This window comes from Leopardus geoffroyi, chromosome A1 (assembly GCF_018350155.1).
Source record: "Leopardus geoffroyi isolate Oge1 chromosome A1, O.geoffroyi_Oge1_pat1.0, whole genome shotgun sequence".
Taxonomy (NCBI): Eukaryota; Metazoa; Chordata; class Mammalia; order Carnivora; family Felidae; genus Leopardus; species Leopardus geoffroyi.
In genome coordinates, this window is record NC_059326.1 from 8,462,284 (window position 1) to 8,480,448 (window position 18,165).

The 18,165-nt window shown below is 46.3% G+C and overlaps 1 protein-coding gene and 1 long non-coding RNA gene across 2 annotated transcripts in view; one reads left to right on the forward strand and one right to left on the reverse strand.

Moving 5' to 3' along the window:
- Positions 1-3,672: 3,672 nt before the first annotated feature.
- Positions 3,673-18,165, reverse strand: part of LOC123592174 — a 54,368-nt gene continuing 39,875 nt past the window's right edge. Inside the window, exons 4-5 of the long non-coding RNA XR_006709627.1 lie at positions 5,735-5,839; positions 3,673-3,884 (exon numbers count right to left, since the gene is read on the reverse strand). This is a non-coding gene — a long non-coding RNA (uncharacterized LOC123592174). The remainder of the gene's footprint in view (positions 3,885-5,734; positions 5,840-18,165) is intronic.
- The window catches only part of MTUS2 (microtubule associated scaffold protein 2), a 378,633-nt gene continuing 374,667 nt past the window's right edge, over positions 14,200-18,165 (forward strand). Inside the window, 2 exon segments of the mRNA XM_045466800.1 lie at positions 14,200-14,975; positions 14,978-16,554. Coding sequence (XP_045322756.1) covers positions 14,348-14,975; positions 14,978-16,554 — 2,205 coding nt within the window. The 5' untranslated portion in view covers positions 14,200-14,347.

Below are 18,165 nucleotides of genomic sequence, written 5' to 3' on the forward strand. Positions count from 1 at the left end.
GGAGAAAGTGCCTGCCTTGCAAACATACACTTGAACTCCACTTTTAAGACACCGCTGCCTTCTCCTCCAACAAGACCATAACAGAAACCTTGTCTGACTCAGCCCCTGGGAGGCCACGTGAAATGCCTACATATAGTTTCTTTTTCATAGATCGAAAAGTGTTTGATTTCATCGAGATTTGAACTCCTTGTCTCTCTCTCTCTCTCTTTAGCCTCGTATTAATAAATACAAGCACAGAAAAATGTTGTTGGAAGGCTTTGGATCTTATCTGGTATTTTGTAGCTGGAATATTAGTCTTTAACGTATCAGCCTTTCTCAGTGGTCTCAAAGAATGGCAGAGAATTTATCACCAGCTCTTGACAAATTCAGTTGTTCTTGCTGCCTTTTGAAAATGCCAGGCTTTTTCTTCCTTCACCAGATCAGATAACTCCCAGTTTTTCTGGTAGGCAGATGTGAAATCCATAGATAGTCCCCATGCCTCATTTCAGCTATTATTTTGTCCCCTTTCATCACGAAATCCTTTTTTTGGAGCAAGCAGCGTTGGACAGATTTGAGTTTCACAGAGGCTTTTTTTCTTACCTCTTCGCCACTGGGGGAAATACAGGTAAAGAGACAGCGAGGAAGTGGGTCACTGGGGGAGGAAAGGGAGACGTGTGACCCCAGCCTCACCTACAAACCCAATACCCAGGCCTCGAATGCCACAGTAAGTCTGGTGTATGTATGTCTGGTACACGGCGGTGGTCTTTGGAAAACTATCTACCCACACGGACACACAGACAGACACACCCCTACCCACAAACATGGACACACAGACAGACGCACCCCTACCCACAACGCAGGGGCACAAATTCATGCGTTGCAAGAAGGGGCAAAGATCTAATTTGCCCCAGCCCCTCCGATGTAATTTCTGCTTCCTTCTTGTCATTACGTGGTACTTAGAATTTCTCCTTAACTGCACGTTTTATCACACCCTGCCTTGCTATTGTTACCACAGTTACTAGCTGTCTGCGTGTTATATCCCCTTCCCCTCAGGAGATCGCAGTTTCCCTAAGGATTCAGACTTTTCTTTAAAAAAAAATTTTTTTTTAATGATTATTTATTTTTGAGACATGGAGAGACAGAGCATGAATGGGGGAGGGGCAGAGAGAGAGGGAGACACAGGATCTGAAACAGGCTCCGGGCTCTGAGCCGTCAGCACAGAGCCCGATGTGGGGCTCAAACCCATGAACCGTGAGATCACGACCTGAGCCGAAGTCGGATGCTCAACCGACTGGGCCACTCAGGCGCCCCTTAAATTTTTTAATGTTTTTATTTATTTTTGAGACAGAGACAGACCATGAGCAGGGGAGGGGCAGAGAGACAGGGAGACACAGAATCTGAAGCGGGCTCCAGGCTCTGAGCTGTCAGCACAGAGCCTGACGCGGGGCTCGAACTCCCGGACCGCGAAATCATGACCTGAGCCGAAGTTGGACGCTTAACCGACTGAGCCACCCAGGCGCCCCCAGACTTTTCTTTTACTCATCTTTTAATTGTTCCTGTACTGTGTTTTGTATCAGCTGATGCTCAGTCAGTTGGGTCTGTCTCAGAGCCCTTTGAGTCCTGTCTCCACGTAACCTTTTTTCTCTCATCTTCCTAACATGCAAGGCTGTCTGGGGGAGTCCACGGTCTGCAGAAGGGCCAGGTGCTAGTCTTGGCATGGGCGCCCGGCCCCCATGTGGCTGTGACAGGTCTCAGCTGGCGGACTCGGCCCGAGTCTCCCTGGGCTTCATCCTCCTCGTGTAAAACGAGAGGCTTGACATAATTCACATCTCTGTTCCTTTCCATCTCAAATACTCAGTGACATTCTGTGACGGATATATGCTCAGCAAGGCTTTACCCAGAGAGCCAAGTAAGTTAGGAGAGATTCCGTGTGCTACTGTATTAATTCAACAATATTTAGTGAGTACCTGAAGTTGTTGGACACCGTTCCGCTCACTGGGGATCGATGGTGAGCAGGGCGGATGCGACCCTTGCTTATCCTCACGGAGCTCATGTCCTATTGGAAGAGGAAGACAATGAACAAATAAACATGGAGAATAATGGAAGAAGGCTGGGGACGAAGCACAGACTGTGGCCGGGGAAGGACTATGCACCTCAAGGAAAGTCTGTCTGGGGAGGGCACGTTCGAGATGACCCCTGATATGTAGGATGGGTCCATCCGTGTGAAGAGCCAGGCATGGAGTGTGCAAGCAGTGAAGAACAAGGCAGAGTCAGTGGGCAGGCTGCTAGGGGAGGAGGGGGTGAGGGGAGATTTCGCAGGGCCACCCACACAGGTCCCAGCAAGGAGGCCATGGGAGGGTTTGTGGCCGTGAAGTGACCGTTAACATGCCAAGATACCACTCTAGATGCCTTGTGAAGGGGAAATGGCTCATTAGAGAAGCAAGATTGGAAGCCAGGAGATCTGGGAGGAGACTTATAAGTGGCTTACGTGGGAGATGATGTGGAGGCAGAGAGGGAGAAAAGCGGGCGGGCTGGTGATGCCCTTGGGAAGGCCATCCGATAGCCCTCACCGGCGGGTGGGGTGTGAGTTAAAAGGGCCAAGGAAGCTCTTAGTTTCAGCTTTGGTGGTGAGGTAGATGACAGAACCAATAATCCAAAAAGGGGAGCCTTGGGAGAGCTGGGATGGGCGTTGCGAGGCGGGCCGTGGCCAAGAGGTCTCCTGTCTGGCCCTCGTTCTCTGGAACAGGTCCTTAAACACGATTATCTCATTCTCTCTCGATATCACCTGCATTCTGGAAATAGCTTGTCTCCCATGTCTACCGTTAAAAATATTTTCGCCTCAGAGACACACAGTGTGAGAGAAGAAATGCAGATGGCCAAACAGCGTATGAAATGTAACTTGACTAGAGGTAAAGTAACAAAATAATAAGGCTTTTTACACCCTATCAAGTTTAAAAGCTGACGATTCCACCGAAGCTTGGCATGGTGGCTTAAGAGCCCGCCTGGGGGTTCAGAGTCCAGCCCTTTGCACTTACGCTCAGAAGTTATTTCACTTCTCTCTGCCTCGCTGTGTAAAACACAGCGATAATATCTAGCCCTGGGATTGTTATGGATTAAGTGCAACAAAACACTGAAAACAGCACCTGGTAAGAGAAAGTGTCATTTAGGTGTTGAAAACAAATTCGTAGGGTTGAGCGAACTGTATTCAGTTTAAAAATGCTTTTGAGTTCCTACCACAGGCCAGCTACTGTTCTAGGCTCTAGAATAGAGTGGCGAACAGAGGAGGAGGTGCCTGCCCTCCCAGAGCTTATATGGGATGCGGAAAGGCAGATAATAAATGGGTACAAGGACAAGGATCAGATAACCTTGGGTGGTGAGAAGTGTGTTCTAAGCAGAGTGACCATATGTACAGTTCATGCTTGGTGTCATGGCATTCTGTCTGGTTTAGCGTTTTGGAACTCCCCAGAGTGCCCCAGTTTCATGCAAACACTGGTACGTGAATGTTCTAGTATCTTTCTTTATAGTTGCCCAAACCTGGAAGTAACTCAGTGTCCCTCAACTGGAAGACAGCTACATAAACTGTGGTTCGTAGCACAGAGCCTTATTTAGCCATAAAAGGGAACAACTACGGATAGACCCAACACCGTGATGAATCTCGGATGCACGGTGCCGAAAGAAGCTGGATACAAAGGCTTCACCCTGTGTAGTTACATTTAATTGACATTCTGGAAAAGGCAAAACCTAGGAACAGAGACCGGATTATTGGTTGGCAGGGACTAGGGATCAGGGAATGGTTGATCTACAAAACGGCTTGGGGCAATTTTTGGAGTTCATGGAAGTGTTCGTTTTGTTTGACTGTGCTGGTGGGGGTCATAGGACAGCATACGTTTGCCAAATTTGCAGAACTGCACAGAGAAAAGAGTGAATTTTGCTGGATACTTAGACTCTGATTTAAAAAATTGGAATTTTTTAAGCAAGAAAAATGTTCCTATTTGTTTTTTTCTGATTACATATAATTTATTGTCAGATTGGCTTCCATACAACACGCCGTGCTCATCCCAACAGGTGCCCTCCTCCATGCCCATCACCCACTTTCCCCTCTCCCCACCCCCCGTCAACCCTCAGTTTGTTTTCAGTACTCAAGAGTCTCTTATGGTTTGCCCCCCCACTCCGTAACTTTTTTTCCCCCTTCCCCTCCCCCATGGTCTTCTGTTAAGTATTATGCTGAATGAAGTAAGTCAGGCAGAGAAAGACAGATACCCTATGTTTGCACTCATCTGTGGATCCTGAGAAACTTAGCAGAAACTTAAAAGTGTCCGTATTTGAATGGTAAATGATCTGGTCGTTCTAGTTACAAAGTTTCAAGAGAGAGGAGATCACGCAAGAAATAGGGAGATAGAATGAAGCCGGAGACTTTTTTCTTGAGAGCGATACGTATTCGTGTAACGAACGGGCATCCTTTATGTGCCAGGCCCCAGCAAATAGTCTAAGCACAGGACGTGCACCTGTAAACAAAACCAAACCTCCCACAGAGCCCAGAGTTGCGTATGAACATGCAGACACGTCCACCTGTTTACACAGTGGTTCTGCCTTTAGGAATAGATACTAAGGAAATAAGAGGTTCAGTAAAGATAAGCATTCAGCAGTTTTCTGTGAAAAATTATTTGAAAAGGCAAAATCAGAACAACTTAAAATCTAAACAGTAGGAGAATAGATGGGTAAATTATGGTAAAAAAAAAAATGACCATTTAAAAAAATGATAGGCTATTTATTACATGTATTTATGTGAGGAGGCGTCCGTGACGTGCAAAGTGAAAAATTGGAGTTATGGAACTCATTCTCTAAGTGTAAAAAAAAAAAATCTGGGATACTCAACTCTGTTCTTGGGGGGAGAGTAAGGGACTTTGGTATATTTACCTTTTTTTTTTTTATATTCGAGATCCATTTTTTAAATGATTGGCTATGTCAGTATTTCCATTTTGGAAAAAAAATCATTCAAGACAAGAACAAAAGAAAGTGGGGTGCCTGGTGGCTCAATCAGTTAAGGATCCAACTTTGGCTCAGGTCATGATCTCAGAGTTTGTGAGTTCGAGCCCCACGCCAGGCTCTGTGCTGACAGCTCAGAGCCTGGAGCCTGCTTCGGATTCTGTGTCTCCTTCTCTCTCTTTGCCCTTCCCCTGCTCGTGCTCTTTCTCGCTCTCTTTCAAAAGTAAATAAACATTTAAAAAGTAATTATTTAGCATTATATGCATGAAATGAACACCCTATATTTTCTGGGTGAAATTCTGCCCTGGAAGGGAGGGATGCATTTTTTAAAGGGAAGAAGTGCTTTTTGTTGGCAGATGCAAATGAAGCTCATTGCAGACAAACATGCAGCATTTTTACTGGAGACACTTTAGACATCAACTTAATGTTTTTCATAGGTGTAACCTGTGAAAAGTCAACTTGCCTCTTGTCTTGGCTCTGTGAAGGGGCACATAGCAGCATTCCATTTATGTATGTATTGTTCTTCACTCTTTTTACCAGAGTAAAATAAAGCTAAAATAGCCTCTGCTACCTAAAACATATATATGTGTATATTCCTTCTGAGCACTGTCCTGTTTCTATATTGGAATAAAATGTGATGTACAACTCATGTCATGCACATCGATAAGGAGAGTAAAGCAGGCTCCAGAGAGCTGTTACATTTCTACACTATTTTGCAGCTTTTGCAGAATTCAGCACCACAGATAGCTACAGCATCCCCAATATTTACCGTTCCTCACCCAGCAATACCACTGGTAACCATACTGTAGTGAAACAACTTGCAACATTCATTGGGTCTGCAGTGCCTCAAGTGTTAGGATACCTGTGCTTGTGCCTGTCGCAAATAAACATAGCGTTAGAAAAGAGGACCAAGAACGTGGCTATTCTGTTGCAGAAAATACGGAGGAATGATTACCATGGAACTTCCTAAAGCGGATGGATACAGCGACTTTTACGTAAATATTTGCAAATAACTTCATATAAAATTATCTTATTAAATGTGGTGGAACATGATAGACCCCAAATATATGGTCCGTAAAAATGTCAACTAAAGGGGCGCCTGGGTGGCGCAGTCGGTTAAGCGTCCGACTTCAGCCAGGTCACGATCTCGCGGTCCGTGAGTTCGAGCCCCGCGTCAGGCTCTGGGCTGATGGCTCAGAGCCTGGAGCCTGTTTCCGATTCTGTGTCTCCCTCTCTCTCTGCCCCTCCCCCGTTCATGCTCTGTCTCTCTCTGTCCCAAAAATAAATAAACGTTGAAAAAAAAAATGTCAACTAAAATGTGAAATTTGGGATGTTGACTTTTTTTGCATTACTCTTATATTTACAGTATTTGCAGTATTATTATAGATTCTATTTTGGGCTCGTATCTTACACACTTGTCTGTATGCTAAAGTTGCAAAGGATAATTTATCGCATGGTAGGAGTTGCAGCTGGAACTTCTTCGGCAGATACATTTTATTAAGTTGGATGGAATTGCATTTATATTCAAAGGCACGGTGCTTGAGCATTTATATGAAAATTCACATACTGGCAAAGCATTCCACAGCAGACCTGGCCGCTAAGGAAGGCTGTGGAATATTGTTTTTCAATCTTTTAAAACCCAGTGCTCTTTTTAATAACATAAAAATCCCCCCAAACTTCATTTATTTTTGAATTAAATATTATAGCAAGTATAAATCAAATCATAACGATCAGAATGTCCTTTTTTTTTTCTTACATCATCTCTGTTGAATATTCTGGTACAACCCTCCTGGAGTGAGGCTGCCTAGTCAGCTGGGAAGGGTGGCTTTAGAATGTCCATGTTAAAAGACTAAAAAGAAAAAGGTAGAGCCTGTGCTGTACTGAAAATGATGTAAACGTTGGCCATTTTGAGCTCAAGTTGAAAGGAGATTGCTTCATCACAAGTGCCTACTGCGTGTAAAGTCCTGTCCCAGACCGTGAATGGGAAACAGAAGTGTCTGAGCTGTTAGACTCCAACCTAGTGAGCTTATAGTTTAATAAAGAGGAGTTGTGGGAGCGGGGTTGGGCTAAATGGGTAGGGGGCATTAAAGAGTCTACTCCTGAAATCACTGTTGCACTGTATGCTAACCAATTTGGATGTAACTTAAAAAAATTAAATAAATAAGTAAATATAGCCAGAAAAAAAAAAAAAAGAAAGAAGACACACATGCCAGTATAATAAAAATAAGACATAGATGACTGTAATCAAAAGGTACACTTAGCTATAATAAAGTAGGATATACATAACTATAATTTAAAAAGCATGGGGCTCCTGGGTGGCTCAGTTGGTTAAGTGTCTGACTCTTGATTTCAGCTCAGGTCATGATCTCGTGGTTCGTGAGATCAAGCCCCGTGTCGGGCTCTACTCTGACAGTGCAGGGCCTGCTTTGGTTCTCTCTCTCTCCCTGTCTCCCTCTGCCCCTCACCTGCTAATGCTCACTCCCTCTCTTTCAAAATAAATAAATAAACTTAAAAAATAAAAAACAAAAGCCATGGTTTAATAGTGCTAAAAGGAAACATCTGGGGATTCAAGGCATAGAGAGACAATATCTAGCCCCTTCTCCACGTTTTTGGGAGGGAAGAGGGGAGAAAATTTAGCAAAGTCTTCATGGAGGAGGTGGCCTTTGAGTTCAGAAGGTGAAGCTGTTGGGTAGCAGGGGCAATTTTCAACAGAAGAGTGAGGGGGATTGAGAAGTCTGGAAGCACATGCGGGCTCAGCATTCATCAGACCGTGAATGTCAGGCGGAGACATTTGGCTTTCCCCTGTCATTCAGCCAGGTTAGTTCACGATTGTCATAGTAGTAGGTGGCACAGAGATGGTCAGCCGACTGGGGGCTTCTCTTTATCTGAGAATGCCTTTCATGCCGTACTGGACAGAACAAACACGGTACTGAGAAATTGATGTGCAAGACGAATGAAGAGATTGTATTTGATCATGTAGATGTTATCAGTCCACTTAATGACTCAGAAATGTGTATGCATTCAACTGAAGGAGTTCTAGATGAGAAGGTCCCATCATCAGAGACGGTGAGTTGGGGAGAGCTGAAGCGGTGCCTCATTGGTAAAGACGGGCAAAACCATTTTGTCTGTTGGCAAGGAGATGATGTGGTCCTCAAACTGCATGCTAGTGAACCTGATGCTGAGCCCATGTTGAATTTTAAAAAGCGTTGGTGATGCATAAATTATGAATACTGAGAAAAATAAACAGTGGTCCTTAGGAGAATTTTGGGTAGAATTTTGTGTAGATCAGACCAAGGGAGACAGTTTCATTTTCTTTCTTTACTTTGATTTTCTCTCATCCTCTGTTGGAAGAGAGGCAGTATTATAATTATTTCAGCAACACATCCAACAGAAGTTTCTCCTCTTACAATGTTCTCATGGACCACGTGGGGACATGTGCAGTAGCTGCAGGGCCCAGAGGGTGGAGGGGTGCCTACGTGAATGTGCCCATGGAGTGTTGATCAGCAGATGAGAACCTGCTGCTTTGCCTCCTACCCTGTTTCGCTGACAAAACAGCGAAATGATAATAAGGAAGGCACACCTACCTCTGCAAAGATGGTACGGAAATAGAATGGATTGCAAATATTTTGGATGAAAAATTAAGGATGGGCCCAAAAAGTTTTAAACAGCATAGAACAATGGACTTCAATGGACAATGGACAATTGAACAATGGACAACAGTGGACCAACAAGATGGAGCTCCACAGGTATATTTTTATGGTCCTACCCATGGATGCTACAAGCCAGTTACAGATTTCTAGGATTGAGTCCCTGTCGTTTAGGAGTGACTCATATAGGACTTTGGCATTTTATTTGATGATGTGGAATCAACAGGGTTATTCATGTATCCATGGAGAGGCCACTCTTTTAGATCGTGTGGTTAGAGGTATAACTAAGTGAATGCAAGTCTTGCTTTCACAGGACCCTGGATGATGCACCCAGAGCTAGAGTATTTTGTGCAGTTGTATGCTGTTCAGGAGGGACTATAGGCTGCCTGGGGTATGGGCTTAGATGGTGGGAGTTTCTTAAACCTGCGCCAACAATTGGGAGGATTTGAGTTCTTTCACAAAGAGAATAGGTTTGGATGAGAAAGGGGGCATAATAGCTCTTCGGAGAGACCTGAAGTGTTGTTCCCGGTGGAAGAAGGATTGCCTTGTATTGCTCTAAAGAGGCACATCTCCACTCCGGGCTAGTTTGGCAGTGGCCTTGCCTGGAGGGCTGATAGGCTGCCAAGAAAGCTAGTGGATCTCCTGACACGGGCGTTTTCACCTTAGCACCAGGGGTGATCCCTTGGAAGACTATTAAGCATCAGAGAGACTAGGAACCTATAAAATCGTTAAATTCCTTTTGGACCCAGGAGTTAATTAATGGATTTTTTTCCCCAGATAAAATCTCATTGACCTCTCAGGTCATCATTCATAACTTTCTATAGTACCATGTGAAGTACATGAAAATTGCATGCCTCACTCTGGGAAAATGGACCTCACGTGGGGGCGGTTAGCACGGTTGGTCGCCATATTTTTGTTTCTTGTTTAATCGTACAATCCTGTATTAGGAGTCTGAATTTGTATGATCATGTTTCATATCGGGGAAAACATGTTTATCTTAGTTGGATGCCTTGGATTGAAGTCCGGATCCAGAAAAAGACAAAAACAAAAACTTTTGCTCATGTTGACACAGTGATTGACTTGTGGCCATGTGATGCAGCCCTAGCGGGGAGATGTAGAGTCTTGGCAAGAAGAGAAAGAGGAAACATTACCTCCTGTACGACATTTTGCCTTCTAGAACTGAAGGGTTTTTTTTCCTCTTCTTTTGAAATGTTTGTTTGTTTTGAGAGGGAGGGAGCACGAGGAAGGGGCAGAGAACCTCAAGAACCATGACATCATGACCTGAGCCCAAATCAAGAGGCAAACGCCTACCCGACCGAGCCACCTAGGCGCCCCTGAAGAAGGTTCTTAAATGCTTTCCTCTTGTTATGTGGGCTTTCTCTCCTTTTTTTGGTTTCTGGTTTTGCTTCTGTATTCTTGGTCTTACGATAGTCTCGTTTCCTTTTATTCTTTCTTTGGGATCTATACCACTTCACCGAAAGGCAGCTTTTCCTTGTAAAGCTTCCACTTTCTGCACAGATACTACTTTCCTATCTCTGTTTCTGCTCTGCCAGTTCTTGGCTGTGTGACCTTGGGAGTGTTGCCCTCTCTGTGCTTTCATTTCCTTACTCGGAGAGCAGAGAGAAAGCAAGGGGGTGTTGAGATCTGTCTCTGGAGGCCATCACAAATATTAAATAGCTTAACTTGAATTAAAGCTAAAGATTAAACAAAATTAGTTATAATTTAAAATTAAGTTAAATTTTATGAATATGAATTCGTGCTAAGAATAATACTTGGCCCGTAGAAAGTCCTAGCTTTCCATTCCCTTACCAGTGAGTGACCTTTATTGCTTACTGAGAAAGAAAAAGATATTTATTATGTAATTCTTTAAAAATTAAAATACAGCTCCTTTTCTAGCAAGACACTGATTTGACACCTACCTGTTTGTCACTCTCTAACGATCACATGTGGATTGCTGTGTATGACCCTCTGGATTTGTCCGTCATTGGTGAAAATAATTCCTTTCTTTCTTTCTCCCGGCCTCGACAATTCAAACCAGAGGGCTCTTGGCTTCATGCTTGTAATTCCGTCCACAGAGAATTAGAGGCACTCACTTTCTGTGGATGGCCCATATTTGTGGGATTTCTTGCTCTCCTTGGCTTTCTGGGACGCCTGCTTTCTGACCCAGAGAGCACGGTGTTCTTTTAAACTGCTGTCTTACTGATTTGTCTACATGCTTTTTGTACCTGTGCCCAGAGGATATGTGTGTCTTCAAGGAAAACGTGTTTTAACTTGAATAAAGAAATAAAGATGAATTCACTGAGAATCTCCTCTGTGTCAGGGATCAGAGTGTGAGCATTTTGGTGAGGCCTGAGGGCTCTCTTGGGGTGAAGCTGGACCCGGGGCATCAGTGGCTTACTGAAGACAGGCCTGGAAGGAGGCAAAGAGGGAGAAGAGGAACGTGGGAGATAGGGACGGAGGCAGGGGAGGGTGGGGTGGGGAGAGGAAGACCGTGAGCACCAATGGGAAGAACAGAAGGGCAGAATGCCAGGGAACGAGAGTGCCCACACACGTACGGGTGTGTGTCTTTGGGCAGGATTAGTTGGAAGGAATGGCAAGACCTAGACCGGGGCGTTAATGTGTCTTGGGGTGAGGGAGAAGGGACAAATAGAACACACAAAAACCCCAGCTTCCAGGAAATGATCTCATTTATGTAAAAAATACGTGCGACTGTAATAGATGCGAAAGAAACCAAAGAGAGTTTTATCACCTGAGGTTTTCGGGATGCCAGTGGCAGGTAGCCAAGTGAAAAGTTAGGAGGGGATGGGGCGCCTGGGTGGCTCAGTCGGTTAAGCGGCCAACTTCCATTCAGGTCATGATCTTGTGGCTCGTGAGTTCAAGCCCCGCATCGGGCTCTGTGCTGACAGCTCGGAGCCTGGAGGCTGCTTCCGATTCTGTGCCTCCCTCTCTCTGTGCCCCTCCCCTGCTCGTCCTCTCTCTCTTTCTCTCAAAAAATAAATAATTAAAAAACTTTTGTTTTAAAGTTGGGAGGGGAGAGGGCGGGGCTGGAGAGGAACGTGGAAGTAGCTGTGTGTTACTGGTGATTGTTCTCAGGTGTTCATCCTGTCATCGTGCTGTGTAGCATCCATCCGAATGTATGTATGTGTGTATATACACACGAATATATCTGTATGTATGCATGTGCACATAATCTTTTGAACAGATGAAATTACAGAGTAAAGAGTAACGAAGGGAGACGGGGGGTTGCCTTGTAACGTACTTCAGCAGAAACCTAACAACGGCTTCCCAGGAAAATGTGTACATGTGTACTTGTATGGACGAGGAGGAAGGCGTAGAAGGCTGTTAACTTTGAATCCCCACGGGGGGATTGGGGATGGAGCAGAACCTTGTTCCTTTGAAACGCTGCCACCCCCTGCCCCCCATGCCTAATAAAATGCACTCCCAGCAGTGGATAAACCAATGTTAACCTTGAAATGAGTGGTTTACTGATGGTCTGTGACTCTCCCTAATAGAAATTGAAACACTGTATTAGATTTTAAGCTCTTTGAGGGCAGAAATAGCATCACGGAGAAGATCATCATTCATTCATTTATTCATTCATGTTACAAATACATGTTAAGTGCCTAATGCATATGCTAGGTATTGAACAATATTTTCTTCAGTGTCTGGCACATGTGAAGAGTTTTTTTTTTTTTTTTTTTTTTTTTTTTTTTTTTTTAAGTAAAAGAACAGGATGTTGTGAAAGGTCATCATAGAAGGACCTAATCTGTTTTAGTGGGTGAGGAAGGCTTCCCGGGGGAAGAGGTATTTATGCTGCAAACTGAAGATTACAAAGGAGTTGGGTAATGCCGGGAGAAGAGCCCGTGTTCTGTGTAGATGGTAGACTGTGTGCAAAGGCCCCGAAGCAGGGAAGGAGGTGCACGGTAATGTGGAGGATGAGGACAGTGTGCCTGCAGCCTGGAGAGTAAGAGGATGAGTGGTGGGGGCGAGGCTGGAAAGGTGCATAGGGACTGGATCACGCAGGCCCTGAAGGCTGGGGTAGAATTTCCTCCAACTTCTTATTTTGGAAATTTTCTTTTTTTTTTTTTTTTTTAAATTTTTTTTTTCAACCTTTATTTATTTTTGGGACAGAGAGAGACAGAGCATGAACGGGGGAGGGGGAGAGAGAGAGGGAGACACAGAATCGGAAACAGGCTCCAGGCTCCAGGCTCTGAGCCATCAGCCCAGAGCCCGACGCGGGGCTCGAACTCACGGACTGCGAGATCGTGACCTGAGCTGAAGTCGGACGCTTAACCGACTGCGCCACCCAGGCGCCCCGGAAATTTTCAAACCTATAGAACAGTTACAGGTGTTGTAGAGTGGATCACCTAGATTTTCAAATTATTATCATTTGGCACAGTTCTGTTTTCTCTCTCTTTTTCAGACTCTCTCTCTCTCTCTCTCTCACACACACACACACACACACTTTGCTGAATCATTGGAGAGTAAGTTACCACGTGTCATGTCAAAAAGCATATCATGTTTAAAAGCTTGGATCTTCCAAGAAAAAAGACGGTCTCAGATATAGCCACCACACTATTATACACCTAGGAAAGTTAACATTGACAAAATACCTTGACCCAATATACAACCCATTTTAAATGTCTAATTGCCCAAATAACGTCATTCACTAACTATTTTTTTAGAATCCGAGATCTGGCCAAGGTTCATGCGTTGTATGTAGATATCCGTTGGCATTTGGGGGGCAGGTTTAGGCCAGTTATTTTATCAACTGTCCGCCAATTTAAATGTGCCTGATTATTTCCTCGTGGTTAACTTCAGGTTGAACATTTATAGCAAGAATACGATCTAAGTGACAAGGCACTGAGAACTGCCTAACAGCAGGAACACGTGGTATGAGTTTCCATTATTGGTGTTAAACGTGGTCACTTGGTTAAGGTGGTGTCCACCAGATATCTCCATTGTAAAGACAAAGATTTCCTTCTGTAAGAAATAGAGTAATCTGGAGACTGGTACCTTTAGATTCTGTGAATGAATATCTTGGTCCCCAATAATCTTTCACCTGATACTGTTGGCAACCGTTGGGGTCCCACACCCAAGATAATGAATTACCTTGTGTAATTCCAAAACGGCGATTTTTCTAACTGTATGATTTTTCTTACATGTCTGGGTATTACTCCGTGAAGACAAGCTTTCCCTTCTCTTCCAGCCTTTAAATCGTCATCCGTATGAACCTGTGGATTTTTAAAATTTGAATTTAAGATTTAACGTATTTCATAATCCCTGTCTAACATTAATCATTTTTATGTTTTAATTTCCCCCGATTTGGCCAGCAGGCACCTATCAGAAAGGCTTTTGAGAAATTTATGGGCTGAGTGAGTGAATGAATTAATAATATGAACGTGATGAATAAAGCTGTATTTTCCATGCCTTTTTCTCCTGAGACTGTTTGTCGATGCCAATAACATGGTTTTATTTTTACTTCTCTCTAGGTCTCACGGACTAATTGGCCCTCATTCAGCAGGAACCTAACAGATAAGTCATCCTGCTGTATGTCAAGACGATGCTTGGTTTTAAAACCGCTCTGAAAATGGTTCAGGTAGTATTGCAACGTGACATTGTCGGGAGGCAGCAAGCAGCTTGAGAATTTCCCACGAAACAAATAGCAGCTCGGAGGAAGCGCCTTTCCATTAAGTAGGACTGCATGGCCAGCCGCCCCCACTGAAGGGCTGAAAATGAGTATCCCGGTGGCTCCGAAGAAATCGTGTTACGCTCCGTTGCGGGACAACAGAAATGGAGTGAAAAATAATAACGAGAGTATCCTAAGTCTGGGAGATACAAATGCCAATCAGATCATGTTGGAGGTCCGTTCCTCTCATGATGGGTCTGGGACAGGTGACCCGACAGATGAAATGAGAAACGCAAATTCAAGGGAGCCAGAGAACAGCACCCCCTTCAGTAAGGAATTCCACCAACTTCAGGGCTTTGGGCAGGGACTGCAGGCTGGCCCCGCCGGCCTGAAAGATTTTAAATTTTCTTCCACCGTTCACGGAGGACCGGACGAAGAGCACACAACGGAGAGAGGCACAGATCCCCTCCAGACCCCTTGGAGTATTCAGGGAGCAAGTCTGTCAAGTTGGAGGCATGTCATGGCTGAGGCCGGTCCAGAGGTTTCGGCTAAAAGGGACGCTGACCCGCCCCGGCAGGCTCCTAAGGACAAGTTGGCAAAGACCCTTGACAACGAGGAATTGAGAAGGCATTCTCTGGAAAGGGCTGGAAGCGCTGCTGTTGTCGTGGATGTGCCCCCGAGGGAGCACGGTGGGAGCCTCACCGGGCAGAGTCCGCAGCCCACACCGCTGGACTCCCCGAGGCCCCGCGTCCTGAGCCCGGTGGTGGGGACGGGCCGCGGACGATGTCCACGGCCCCCTCTCTCGGGGCGGCCTTTCTTCCGGCTGACTGTACCTCAGAGGGAAAGAGTGTGCGTCATCCTAAACCATCTACCTCAGCAGCCAAGGAGACCACCCCCTCGGAGACCCAGACGGGACGTCCACCGAGAGTTAGCGACGAGAGCACATCACGTTCTGCCCCCGCAGAGCCCGGTCCCCGTTCGGCTTCAGCCCCGAAGGGAATCCCGAGTAAGCCAGAAGCACAATTAGGTCAGGGAAAGGGAGAGCCCCAGCCGGAGCCGAAGGTCGTCCACCCCAAGGCCGTGCAGGAACTGAAGTCAACCCCGGCGGAGTGTGTGGGATGCTCGAAGGAAGGGGCTGTGTTGTCCCTGGAACGGAAGGGGCCTGGTGGGAAGGCACAGCAGGAAACTGCCCCCGGTGGCACACCTAGCCTGTCACCTAACGGGCTCCAGCACGTCGGGGCGGGAAGAGGCAGGAGCGAGCAGGACAAGAGAGCGGGCAGCCTACCTGAGGAGGGTGCTCTTCAGCCCACGCTCACCCAGGGCCTTGCTTCCTTGGCAGCCGCCGATAAGCAGCCCGCAGGTAAAGTTTCAGCAGGCGCAGCCAGGAAGCCCGGCGAAATGGCATCCGGTGCCGCTTCGTCGGGAGACGGCCAGGTACCTCTTACCCTTTATGATCCACCTGACAGGAGGCCCTCAGAGGCCAGTGAGGCGAGAGCGCTGGACGGCGGGCACGTGGACAGTGCTGCGGCTTGTACTTCGGATCCTTCTGTTGGAGAGAGCCACGCCGGGGTCCCCGAGCCCTTTGACCCTCAAGGCAACAGCTCCGAAGGAGGGGCCGGCAAAGAGGTCACGGCAGCTGTTGCAGGAAATAGGAACCTTCTGGAAAGTGCAGCTGAGACCGAACGCGCCCCCGGGGGAGCGGGCGCCCTTCGCAGCGCCCCGGCACCCCTCCATCCAGAGACGACCGCGAATGTGACCCACCAGCCTACACCAGCTAGTAGCAGCAGCTTTCAGGACTTGGGCGCGTCGGGTGCGGGTGCGAGGCCCCCCTCGGCCGCCGTCCCCCCCGCCGATAGCGCGCGGTTGTCGAACCCCCCCCCCAAAGTGCCTGACAAGAGCACCTGCCCCGGCGGGGTCCCCGAGCCTGTCCTCCCACCTTCTGAAGACACCCCTCCCTCACAGGATGGAATGGAGGACCACCAGGTTGAAAAAGCGGAAGAAAGGACAGAACCCAAGCCCATCGTTCTGCCCAAGCCCAAGCACGTGAGGCCCAAGATCATCACCTACATCAGGAGGAGTCCTCAGGCCCTCGGCCAGGTGGACGCTTCGCTGGTGCCAGTGGGGCTTCCTTACGCTCCGCCCACGTGTCCCATGCCTCTTCCCAAAGAGGAGAAGGCAGCAGGTGGTGACCTGTATGAGAAATTCAAGCCAGACTTGCAGAAGCCACGGGTCTTCAGTTCCGGGTTGATGGTGTCTGGGATCAAGCCCCCAGGACACCATTTCAGTCAGATGAGTGAGAAGTTTTTGCAGGAGGTAAGAGACTGTCACCACGACCCGATCTGTAAGTTGAACATCACAAAGTTTATTATGGATTTCCAGTGTGAATTGTAAGAATAGAATATCCTCTCTTAGCAAATCGCAGATTTTGATGGATGTATTTGTACAGAAGTGGAGGTCTTTATCTAGAGGAGCGTGTAGACAAATGGGCATTTTTGACTAGAAGAATTTGATGATATGATGAGATGTAGCTAATCTAAGGAAGCTTATTTAAATTCCCACTCTGGTGGCGCCTGGGTGGCGCAGTCGGTTGAGCGTCCGACTTCAGCCAGGTCACGATCTCGCGGTCCGTGAGTTCGAGCCCCGCGTCAGGCTCTGGGCTGATGGCTCGGAGCCTGGAGCCTGTTTCCGATTCTGTGTCTCCCTCTCTCTCTGCCCCTCCCCCATTCATGCTCTGTCTCTCTCTGTCCCAAAAATAAATAAACGTTGAAAAAAAAAAATTAAATTCCCACTCTGCATAATATATGTGAGGTTAGGTAAGTATGCATTTAAATTGGCTTCCCTGTTTAAATAAGTGAGCATGAGTGTTTTATAGGCCAGATCAATGGGGCAAAAATCCAAAATAAAGATATCGTTCAAATTGGCCTGGCTTCATCCTCTCAGGAGGGATATTTTCCTTATGAGAGAATCTCATGTTCACGCATACGAAAAACACAGTGACTAGCAAAGAACGCATTAGGCATGGGCTCTTTATTTTGAAGTAAAATAACAATTACAACTAACGTTTAGTTGAGCACCTACTATGTCTTAAGCCCACACGATACAATATTTCATCTTTACCAATCTTCACTGATCCTTATAGTGATTTTCTGAAGGTTGGGATTACAGTTTTTATCACTGTGTAGATGAAGAAACAGATCCGGAGGGGTTTGAGTAACTCAGTTCAAGGCACAGAACAAGGACAGTGCTAAGATGCTTGCCTACACCGTCCCGGGTTCTTCACTGCGCTCCCGTTTTCACTTCTGGGTGCTATGGTGAGTTGTCCTCCCGGAGCTCAGAAAGTAGATTTGTCTCCTGAAATAATTTCAGGCCAGAGTGATCAGTTAAAAGGAGATCACTCCTCTCCCTAATACCCTTCAAGCCTTCCCAGTCCACTCAGGACACAGGATAACGCATGTGGGATGGCTCAGCTTTTAGGATGTACTCAGTCTGGATCCATAACCTCCCCGATCTCCTCTCCCTCCTCTGCTCACCCCCTCTCCCTCTGCTGTCTCAGGGCCTTTGCGCCTCTCTCTTCTTGGCAAGTTCTTCTCCCCGATATCTGAATGGCTCTCTCCTTTACTTTCTGTCTCTGTCCAAATGTCATTTCGTTGGAGAGATGCCTCGCTTTCCCTGAGACCGCTTTCTCTGATTTATTTTTTCTTAGTGCTTATTCCATTTGGTATACATACTCTTTTGTTTTTGCCTCACCAACTAGAATGTAAAATCCACAAGAGCAGGGGCTTTTTCTATTTTTGTTCCCTGCTGGGTTCCCAGAGTTTGGAACAGTGCTGACATAGATATTTGATCAGAAAATGTTGAATGATAGCTGGATTATGAACTCCCACGTATTGGGTCCAGACAAAAGTCAACCAAAGCTTCTTAGAG